Source organism: Rhinatrema bivittatum, chromosome 3 (genome assembly GCF_901001135.1).
Source record: "Rhinatrema bivittatum chromosome 3, aRhiBiv1.1, whole genome shotgun sequence".
Taxonomy (NCBI): Eukaryota; Metazoa; Chordata; class Amphibia; order Gymnophiona; family Rhinatrematidae; genus Rhinatrema; species Rhinatrema bivittatum.
In genome coordinates, this window is record NC_042617.1 from 31,792,976 (window position 1) to 31,805,026 (window position 12,051).

Below are 12,051 nucleotides of genomic sequence, written 5' to 3' on the forward strand. Positions count from 1 at the left end.
GATTGTTAAGAACTGTGACGTGGGCCCCTGTTGAAATCCCTAGGAAAGTAATTAGTTAGAAGGGCATGCTCATAAAATTTGATTAGCAGATCTACAAGTTGGTCCCTCAGAATTTTGTAATAGTGAAAGGAAAACCCATCAGGACCCGGGGACTTTCCTGACTTACTAGAGGAAATGACCTGCAAGACTTCCTGCGGTTGCAAAGCACTGTTTAGATATTTGAGATGAGACACAGAGAGTTGAGGCAGGGATATATCTGTGAAAAAGGAATCTTCGCCTCTCTCACCTGCCAGGAGGTCATCTCTAGATAAGGTCTCGTAGAAAGTTTGAAAGACTTTGCTGATCTCTGAGTTAGAAGTGACCAAGTTACCTTGAGCTGTCTTTATTTGGTTGATGACTGTTTTGGGACGTGTTATACGCACCATAGTTGACAAATGTCTGCCTGCCTTGTTTCTGTATTTAAAGAAATTAAATTCACCCATTTGTAAAGATTTGTAGGCTTTCTTATGGAGTAAAACATTAAGACATTCAAGTGGAGAGAGATAATCCAGCCTATGCTCATGTGTAGGTTTATGTGAAAGCTTCTTTTTTACTTCCTGTAGTTTGTGTTCTAAATCTAAAATGGAGGCATTTAAGCTCTTATTATGCTGAATAATGTAAAAGATAATGTCTCCCCGAATAACTGCCTTACCAGTTTCCCATAGTAATTGAGGAGATATAGCAAGTCGCTGATTGTGGGCCATGAAATCTTCCCATTTTTCTTTTAAAAATTGATGGAAATGAATATCATTTTTAAGGAAGCATGGAAATTTCCACAAGAAACCTCCAGGTCTCCATTCTTGAGAAATCCAGTCTATCTAGACCATTGAATGGTCCGAAACTGCTGAGGGGCTTATTTCTGCTGAGAACTTTAGAGAAAGCCTCCTGAGATTGTAGGATATAGTCAAGACATGATTTTGTTGAGTGTGCCCTGGCTATATGTGAAAAACCCTTCTCCTCCGGGTGAAGTGTAGGCCATATACCTATTAGGCCTAGGTGGTTACATAAAAAACCTACCCCCTTCATTTTTTCCTTGTTTTGAAAGGGACCTGGGGGAGATTTATCCAACATGGAATCGTGGAGATGGTTAAAATCCCCTGCTACGATTAGCGTACCTTGTTGGTACTCGATTAAAACTTGGGTGATGCAGGTAAAGAATTTATGGGAGTAGACAGTAGGGGCAATCAAATTACAGATGGTGGCAACTTCCCCATTCCAACTCCCAATCAAAAGGATATATCTGCTCTCTCTGTCCTGTAATGTTTAATTGCTTAGAAATTGCCACCCCAGCTTTTTTCTTATAAGCAGCTGAAAATGCGCATGTATTTACCCACTCTCTTTTTAATTTCTGACTCTCCAGGTCTGAAAGATGAGTCTCTTGTGAGTATGCGATCTGAGCCTTGTGTCTTCGTAGTTGTTGAAGAACTTTCTTTCTCTTAATAAGGGAGCCTAGGCCATTCACATTCCAAGAGATTATTCTATGCAACATTGCCCATCTTGAATTGAATCTTCACCCACATTCCCTTACACCCTGTAATCAGGTGGGAGCCCCAGCCTACCCTCACCTTCATGCCCAAGAACCAGATATAAAACTCAGACAATCCAAAAGAATTACAACCCTAATTCTCCACCCAGCCTTCGCCAAGGGGAAATCCTGCTATATCTGGTTGTGAAGTGTAATTTTTCCCCATCGGTAAAATAGTAGTCATTTGATTCCTAAAATTTCCTAACACACTCAATATTGTGTTGTTCATATACTGTGAAAAGCAAATCATTAAAACCCCCCCATAACTTTAACCATAAGAAAAAATCAGTAAATCCTCAAACCCCTCAACCCCCTCCCCTCTCTTCCCCCAACCCACCCTTCATCCCCCCATCCTCCGCAGAACAAACCTCTGTTGCATTAGTCCCTTCCCAAATGAAGGGTTAGAGGTCATGTGGTACATGTGGCAGGTGCCCTGCCTATGCTTTGCAAAAGAAAAAAGATGACCACATCCCAAAGGTTATAAATGACTGGCAAAACAGTGTCTCCTGTCGGCAGATTTACAGGGTAGCATAAAGAACCTAGTTTGGTATGCGTCTCAGTTGCCACATTACTCCCAAAAAGAAAAAGAACAAAGGGGGGGGGGGGGGGGGGGGGGGGCGCGCCACTGTTCGCCATGAGGCAAGATAGCCACTTAAACCTGCTGCTCCTGAGACCTCTCACCTAAATCACCCGAACAGACAAGCACAGCCAAACCAAAAGAGTGCCAGATCACGTCTGTACTACTTGTTAAAAAAGGACTGATGACTACGAAGAAAAAAAGTGAGTTGCAGAAGTTTTCTTTCACAAGAATGGCTGCGGAGTCCAGAAAAGCGGGGACTGAGATCGCCGAATATGTGGCGGGAGAGGGGAAAGGGATGGAAGTGGAGGCCCCGATACTCTCAACGCAAGCAGCAACAAATTTCACGCTGACCCTAGCTGACTTACCTACCAAATTGCTTATGAAAGAATGGTTCATAGATCTATGATCTGAAATTAAAAATAATAAGAACAAACTGCTGGCCTCTTTCGCAGAGCTCAGGGATAATTTCTTAGCTCTAGGGCACAGAGTAGATGAGCTAGATATGCACACTGATGACCAAGACACGGCCATAAAAGATCTGGAAAAAATAAAGAGGAGATAAAAACGGAGATTACTCTGCTTACAGAGAAACTAGAAGATCTAGAGAATAGGTCGCGGCGCCACAATATTCGGCTCAGAGGGATCCCAGAAACAGCAGAATTTGCGGACAGCATGGCCACAGCAAAAGCATTCTGCACATTTCTCCTAACTCAAATGCCATCCGGGAGCGAATGGAGTGGAGAAGATGAGGCCCCCGCTATTACCATCGAGCACACACATCAGGCCTTAGAGGCACGCAGAGATAATAAACCCAGAGACCTCATCCTAAACTTTCAAAGTTTCACCCAGAAGGAACAACTACTGACCATTGTGTGTAAGAAAAAACTCTGGGACTGGCAAAATTCGAAAGTCGCAGTGTGCCAAGATCTCGCCATGAGTATCTTGAAAAAGAGGTATGAGCTACGGTCGGTAACCGAGTCACTTCGACGGGCAAAGTATCGTTGGAATTTCCCGTTTGCCTTGCCTTTCCAACACGCAGGTAAAACATACCGGCTGAAAACAATGACAGACGCCATTACCACCTTCCATGATGCAGGCCTTGTGCTCGTGCTCCCTGCGCTACCAAAGGAGTCTCCTAAACCCCAGGCAGCCATGGCTCCCAAATGGCAGCGGGTTGAAAGGCCTAAACAGCGTGCAACTCACCAACAGAGCACTGTACAAGATGGTTTATCGGACCAAGGATGATTTTGAACTGCGACACTTGATCTTAATGCAAGGCAAAATGTCAAGTATGGAAAGAAACATTTAAAAAAAAAAAAAAAAAGAAGAGAAGTTCGCATGATTACAGGTTCAAGTTCTGACTCTTACATAGGGTTTGTGCTGAAGGCACAGTTTAAAGTTTAAATATTAATATAAAATAATGGTTTCAGGTGAAAATGTTTATTCAATACTGTTTGATTTAAAATTATTTAAGTGGGGGGAGGGCGGGGGAAGGGAACTTCTTGTACGGGATGGCGAGTTCCCCTAAGAGGGGATCCGCGGTGGTTGGAAAACGGACATATAGGGAGAGGGGGGAAAAGTTAACCCGCAACCTAAGAAGGGGAAAGAAGATAATAGTATGATACATTGCTGCGCAGGAAATAGAAAACTAACCATACCAGTAACTTCTCGCAGATGGGGTGGGATCCTTAAGGATATAGCAGGGCTTGTGTCTGCCTCTCACATTATATGCTCTGGGCCAGATTTTAGTATCTATGCACGGGTATAGATTTGTGCGTGCAACCCGGCGCACACAAATCTACGCCCGATTTTATAACATGCGCGTGCAGCCATGTTATAGTCTTGTATAACAAGTCTTGTATAGTCATGTTGTAGTCTTATTTACGCTTGCCTCTGGCAGGCGTAACTTGCGTGCCCTGCCCATGCCCCCACCCCCTTCCCTCCCCTTTTTCAAAGCCCCGGGACATACGCACATCCCGGGGCTTGCTCGTGTCGCCGAGCCTATGCAAAATAGGCTTGGCACGGGGAAGCCGGATTTACGTATGCAGGCCTTTTAAAATCTGCCCCTCTATTTATATGAAACATGGCGCTTAGAATTGCCACGTTAAATGTTAAAGGTCTCAATTCAGAATGCTGGGCTTGATGGACCCTTGGTCTGACCCAGTATGGCATGTTCTTATGTTCTAAATGGTATTTGCTTCATAGAGACCTAAAGAGATTAAATATTACTATTATCTTCTTGCAGGAGACACATCTTAGAAAAAGACACAAGCACTTGATATCTTTTCGAGATTTCCCACATGTATATCTAGCCGCAGCAGGAAAGGCTAATAAATACGCAGGGACAGGTATTCTCATCTCATCAACAATTCTCTGATATGATAGAATAAATTCTAGATGATAAAGGTAGATTTGTATTTTTTAAAATCAAACTGGGTACCAATATCTACTCACTCCTGTCTTTCTACGCACCCACTCAAGATCAAGAAACTTTTGTACCCAAAATACAGTAAATACTGGACAGGCACGGGGAGGGTAATGTAATCTGGGGAGGCGATTTTAATCTCACTAAGCACACTGAGCTGGATAATTCATATAACAGTACTAAGCATAAACAACCTGAGGGGAAAAAGCTAGAGCCATCTTACGAGCTGCTATGAAGGAGTGGCACTTAGTAGATATCTGGCGCCAAAATAACCCAACCACCAGGACTTATACATTCTACTCTAAGCCTCATAACTCATATTCCCACATCGATTTTTTCCTGGTGGACACTTGCTTGATCACCAAAGTTAAACAAAGTTAGATTGAACCGATCACTTGGTTGGATCATGGGATGGTATGGCTGGATGTAGCGGTTCAGGGAGGACGTGGGGGACAGACCTACTGGCGGCTCAATACCTCCTTGCTTAAACAAAAAACCTTTGTTCAGCAACTAGCACACCACTTGACAGAATTCTTTAAGGTTAATAAGAATCAATCGACATCTCTGGGCTGCTTGTGGGAATGCTCCAAGGCCATAATTAGAGGGCATTGCATAGCCAAAGCAACTGCAGTCAAACGGGAAAGGGATCATACAGGCCAATTATTATTAATTGAAATTAGCTGTTTATCCACACAACACTACCAATCCCAGTCTGCTGATAAGGCAGGAAAACTATTAGCCTGCCAGCTGAAGGCACGATTATCCCAGAGTATAATTACAAAAATAAAAGATACCAGTGATCATATCACCAGGGACCCCACAGAAATTAGGTGTTTTACAGAATTTTATGCTACTCTATACAGCTCTAATAAACAGATCCAAGATTCTGATATAACAGATTATTTAAACAGCATGGAGATCCCTATGCTGAATCTGAAACAACAAGAAGCATTGGATGACCCCCATCTCCATTGAAGAGGTAACACTAGTGATTAAATCTCTTAAAAAATGGCAAATCATCAGGGTTAGACGGCCTACCCAGGGAATACTATAAAGCTCTCCCGGAGTGTTTGGCACCACATTTAATGGAGCTCTTTAATCATATATGAGACTGTGGCTCCCTCTTTGCCCAATCAAACACAGCTGGCATAACAGTGCTGCCCAAACCAGGCAGAGACCCTACTTTATGTGGCTCATATAGGCCGATTTCTCTAATCAACCAAGATTTGAAAATTTTGGCTAGAATATTGGCATTGAGATTAAATATTTACCTTTTCTAGTACACTCCGATCAAGTGGGCTTTGTGCCCCAGGGCATGGTGGCCGATAACGTAAGGAAAATTTTAGACCTGGTGTGGCGGTCAAGGAGGGAGTGCATTCCAGCTGTGCTGCTATCCATAGATGCAGAATAGGCATTTGACATGGTCCATTGGCCTTTCTTGTTTCAAACCTTAGCCAAGATGAATTTTGGTCCACCTTTTTTGCATTGGATTTCCCAGCTATATAATCACCCACAAGCCATGGTCAAGGTTAATGGGGTTATGGAGACAGACTTGTGATTGGGAGAGGCACTTGACAGGGCTGCCCTCTCTCTCCATTATTATTCACCATATTTCTCGAACCTTTCATAACCAGGATCTGGATGTCTAATGCAATACAGGGGATTCTTCTAAAGGACTGTAGTTTCAAACTATCCCTTTTTGCAGACTATATCGTGTTCACTCTGGCACATCCCACTCAATCATTAACAGAGGTAGAATCTGAACTAAACCGGTTTAGCAGCATCTCTGGATTTAAAGTAAACCTGGAAAAATCCAAGCTGTTAAGTATTAACTTACCACAGAGTGACATACAACATATAACTAGAAAATTTTCCTTTCGGTAGGCTAAAAATAAAATATTTAGGGGCTTATATTAACGCTAACTTGAACGATCTTCATGATCTCAATTACACACCTCTATCTAGAACCATTGACAAGGATCTGGATAAATGGCACAAGGGACCATTTACATGGCTTGGATGCACTGCAATAATTAAGATGAACGTCTTACCCAGATTTTTATATCTATTTACAACGCTACCCACACTCCTGCCAGCAGCTTTTTTGCGTAAGACACAAAAGAAACTTTTTGACTTTACTTGGTGCCGACCACCCAGGGTAGCTAGGCGCATTTTATACCAACACAAAAAACAGGGAGGGCTGGGGTACCCGATCTACAAGCCTATTATATTGCTGCTCAACTAAAAGCAGTTATTGATATGACAAGAGTGCATAACCCAAAGCAATGGGTCATCGCTGACCAACTAATGATCGGAGCAATACCCATTGCTGCAATGCCCTGGCAGCCTAGAAACACATGGACACACACTCAATGCTTACCATGGTCATTAGAGACCATGTTAAAGATCTGGGCTAGGTGGAAAGGAAAAGTGGTTGGGGATCACACCTTTTATTATCAAACTTCCTTATTTCATAACAAAGAGTTTGCAATTGGCTATTAGTCTGAAGCCTTCCAGGCATGGCAATCAGCGGGCATTATCACTACTGGACACCTGTTCCAGGGAGGAGAGATAATGACCATATCCCAACTAGTGGATAAGTATGCTTTATTGCCGAACAGTTTCTTACCCTATGCCCAAGTTAGGCATTTTATTAAAGAAATTGGTAAAACCCACAAATTGCGGGGGTCACGCTCCCTCTTTGAGAATATGTGCATCAGGACAGGCACCTTAACCAAAAGGGTCTCAAAATTATATTGCCTACTTACTACTGTCGAAAACCCCATCCTACCTCACATATTTAAAATGGGAAGCAGATTTAGGAGAGCATATCTCTACTAAATTAAGAGGCATTCTATTTCAAAGAGCGACTAAGTGCTCTATATCTGCCCACCTACAAGAAAACAGCTATAAAATGCTCTACAGGTGGCATTTAGACCCAGAAAAATTGCATAGAATATACCCCTCAATGTCACCAAAGTGCTGGAGGGAATGCATCGTTATTGGTTCTTACTATCATATTTGGTGGGAATGCAAGATGATAGTACCTTTTTGGTAAGCTATTACCCATTGGTTGAATCAGATATTTTAGACTCGTATCTCATTATCTCCCATGTCAGCTTTTTAAATTGCGCCCATAGAAGCTTTAAATAGACACCAACAAAGGCTAAGTACGTACATACTGTTAGCCTCCAGCATATCGATTGCCCAACATTGGAAATCTATAAGAATACCAATATTGTATGAGGTACTAACCAAATTACAAATTCACCGTCGATTAGATTTCTTAACAGCAGAACAGCATGAGAACATGTCTACCCACATCTTGGTATGGAAACCATTACGACCTCCAAGTTGTAATAGTTAAGAATTGGTGACATCTACCTTTAAATTCGAGACTATAGGTACATCTACCACTGATATCCTGTGACTTTTGAGAAACCTACACCGATAACAAGCGGGGAAGATGGGGGTGTATTGTTGTTTGATGCCTTACTCACCACATTGGATACATCACTGGTTGATGAAGAATCATTCCGCCCTGGCTGTGAACAACTGACTGTATATTGTGAGACTACATACAAGACAACTGTATTAAGAAGTTTACTCCTAGCGCAACCAACAGAGGATGGACAATAACTGCCTTAAAATGTGGGGAGGGGAGAGGCGGGTTAGAGAAGAAGGGAAGGGAGTTCTTAATGATAAATTTTGTTACTGTAGAACGAGAAGTGACATAATAGCCATTGTTTACTGATTGCTACTGTGTTCTGCATTACACTTTAATTGTTGTATATATTTGCAAAACTCAATAAAACAAAAAACAAAAAAAGGAAAAAGAACGAGGAGCCATGCATTTAGGGAGTGATGCACTTCCAAATCTCCAGGAAAACAATAGTTTTTTTTTGGTGTGCGGTGCGTTGTCAGAAAACACTGGAGTGTAGGCACATAGGAGCTTGTCGGATGGTATCTGGAACGAGTGTTAAAGTACATTGAAGGTTGAAGCTCCACTAACCTTGAGTCTTAGCCTCATTACAGTCTCAGAGGTCGGGAGACATTATAATAAGATGACAAGTATAAAGTTTGTGAGGTGATGTTTATGTGTCTGGTCTCCACTCTGTCCGAGCTGTGTAAAGGCCCGAAACTGAGATCCATACTGGGGTGTCACTGGATCAAAACAGGGATATGTTCCCCCCCCCCCCCCCCGGGCATCCGTGCGAACAGTGTAGCATGACTAATTTCACCAGGAAGGATCATACCCTGCCCAACTGTAATCCAGCGGGAAGTGGGAGGCGGAGATCTTTTCCCAATTACTGGTCTCATATGAAATAGCGTTTCCCCCACATTTCAAGTAGCCTCAACTTTGACAGTGGTCCGAGGAAGCAGCTGAGCATCAGGGTCTGCCCAGGGGTACATAAGAAGATAAGAAACTGTCATGCTGGGTCAGACCAAGGGTCCATAAAGCCCAGCATCCTGCTTCCAAAAGAGGCCAAACCAGGCCCCAACAACCTGGCAATTACCCAAACACCAAGAAGATCCCATGCTACTGATGCAATTAATAGCAGTGGCTATTCCCTAAGTAAACTTGATTAATAGCAGTTAATGGACTTCTCCTCCAAGAACTTATCCAAACCTTTTTTTGAACCCAGCTACACTAACTGCACTAACCACATCCTCGGCAACAAATTCCAGAGCTTTATTGTGCGTTGAGTGAAAAAGAATTTTCTCCGATTAGTCTTAAATGTGCTACTTTCTAACTTCATGGAATGCCCCCTACTCCTTCTATTATCTGAAAGTGTAAATAGCCGATTCACATCTACTCGTTCAAGACCTGTCATAATCTTAAAGACCTCTATCATATCCCCCCTCAGCTGTCTCTTTTCCAACCTGAACAGCCCTAACCTCTTCAGCCTTTCCAGGCTTCAACCTATTCCAGGATATCATTGCATACTTTGATGTGGCCCCAGAAAGTAGGAGGTCTGAATTGCCAAAATTTACATATGTATATTATTGCATGTTTATTATGACATTTACGAGACTGGATTTTTTTTAAACATCCTATACCACAACTTTAGATTATTATTTATTTGACAACTTTTCTATACTGTCGTTTAGTAATACCATCACAACGGTTTACCCATTGAACAATATGAAATGTGAGATTACAAGAGTGGGTGCAACCTTTGTCCTTAGGAATCGTCAATGGATTCACCCTCCTGTTTGCAGCAGCAGCCAAATATATATCTTTCATATATTGCATTTTTCTGCAGGCCTGGAGTAGGTGTCAAATGTATCAAAGATGGCTTTTGTATCCTTTCCTTTGTAAGGCTCGAATTGTTTTTATAAGCATGGCGGAACCCTCCTCAATGTAGATACCTGCACTTTGATTGACTTCTCATTTACGGGCAGATTTTAAATGCCTGGTGCACATAAATTCCGCCTTTACACGCTTGGCCGGGCCTTACGTGCGCTGGGTGAATCTTCCAAGAGGCTCGGCCATGCACGTAAAGGCCGGTACACGCTCAAGTGTCGGGCCTCTTGGAAGGAGCGGGCCAGGACAGCGTCATTGTTCGCCATCCCGGAGCCTTGTGCGCTGGCTGGCTGCTGCGCACACAACTTACTTCAGCCCAGGAGCTGAAGTAAGTTGAGCAACAAAGATAAAAAAAAAAAAAGTAGATTTAGGGGTTGGGGAGGAGAGGGGAAGGGGAAGGGAGAGGGGAAGGGGAAGAAGGGAGGTTAGAGTAGGGGGTAAGGAAGTTCCCTCCCAGTCCGCTCCTTAATTGGAGCGGACTGGGAGGGAACTGGGGAAGGCCTAGATGTGTCGCCACGCGGAAATTGCAATTATCTACCCCCCCTTGCGTGCGCCGCCCACACACATGCACGCAGATTATAAAATCTGGCGCGTATGTGTGCGCGGTCCATGTATTTTATAATGTGTGTGCATGTTATAAAATACTTGCGTCCATGTGCACGTGCCGGGTCCCACACGTCATTTTCCCAAATTGCTACTTAAGTCACCATTAACCTTCAAGCCTATAGGGAGTGGAATGCTGTTAGCGGCTGCCATGATAGAAACACTCTCGGGCTTCAGCATCCATAGCAGGGCTCATGCAATCCTAAGCCAATCAATTTCACTGCAAGCTTTACCTTCTGCTCACAGTTCCTGAGCTGACTAAACTCTGGAAAAACTCTCTAGCTCAGATTGAGGTAAGCAATGCAGGTTCCCATATTTTATATGTAGAAATAAAGACAACTGAAAGCTGGTAATGCCATGTGGTATAACCTAATAATTTAAGATTAGAACTGGTTTGATATGTGGTAAAGTATATGTCAAATGATGTAAAACCATATCTAAAGAAATGCCGATTAATTAGAATGAAAGTGTTGTATAACCTAGCAAGCAACACACGTTTAAAGTAACAACACAGAAAGTAGAAAACAGTGAAAAATAACAATCGGTTGGGCAATTATGTAAGCTGGAGAGAGGAGGCAAGTGTGCACATGATGCAGTTGTGTGTCACTATCCTGTTAAATGGAAAACATGTTTTTAAAATATGCATACTAGGAGATGAAAAATGTCACTGTATTATCTGATCTATGAAAAGAAAAATGTCACTTTTTTGTACTGTGCGAGGAAATGTAAAACTTTTGCCTTGCAAATTATCTTTTCATTTCACTGTGTATGACCTTACTTTTGTGCCCACACTGGATTCATTCCAGTGTGCTTAGAAAAGGCAGCAACAATGTCTGCAGTCTGAGGGTTGAGCGTTGAAATTGGATTTTGAATACTGGGAAGAGGCTGTGTAGGCTGCAATGAGATCTTTTGAAAGTCCTTACACGGCGTGTTCATTATCATCAGCTGGTCATTCATAATTTGGGCACTAAAACAGAAATATATATATGTTATTTCTGGCATCAAAAAGCAAGTATCTTTATCTAGCACACCAAAAAGTTACTATTTCTGATACACACGAGCCATAATTTCCACTAAGATATCATACTACCCTTAACAGAAGGCATGGGATTACTACCCTTAACCAATAAGCTTTGATGCAACTGCAACATCGCTCTCCACTTTGGCAGGAGGTGGGGGAAAGAGGAATTGAACTCAGACAACAACAAACATGAGCCCTGACTTTTACTGTCTAGGGTACTGATACGAAGACTTAAGGGAAAAAGCAAAGGACTTCTTCTACGGCCAAGTCCATAAGCAAAGCACGTCAAGCAGATCTGTTTGAATTTTCAAGGAGGCTCATCACCCAGAAAAAATGTGCTAGCAGTAAACCTTTTATGGGTTATCATAAGGCTTAGGGGAATAACTTCATGCTGCGGCAGTTGTTACCCTTATGAGAAAGACAGGGTAACCTGCATGACGTGGCAGATACTACCATAAGAAGCTTGCTAGACAGACTGGATGGACCATCGGTCCTTTTCTGCCTTCATTACTATCGGGCCGATACAGTACATTTAACCCGCCATTGGACG

The 12,051-nt window shown here is 42.6% G+C and overlaps 1 protein-coding gene across 3 annotated transcripts in view; it reads right to left on the minus strand.

The window, feature by feature from the left end:
• LOC115086762 (nuclear RNA export factor 1-like) overlaps positions 1-12,051 on the minus strand; it is a 433,094-nt gene that overhangs the window by 7,302 nt on the left and 413,741 nt on the right. For all 3 annotated transcript variants that reach the window (XM_029593060.1, XM_029593058.1, XM_029593057.1), the window contains one exon: positions 11,259-11,447. In XM_029593060.1, the coding sequence (XP_029448920.1) occupies positions 11,259-11,447 (189 nt within the window). The remainder of the gene's footprint in view (positions 1-11,258; positions 11,448-12,051) is intronic.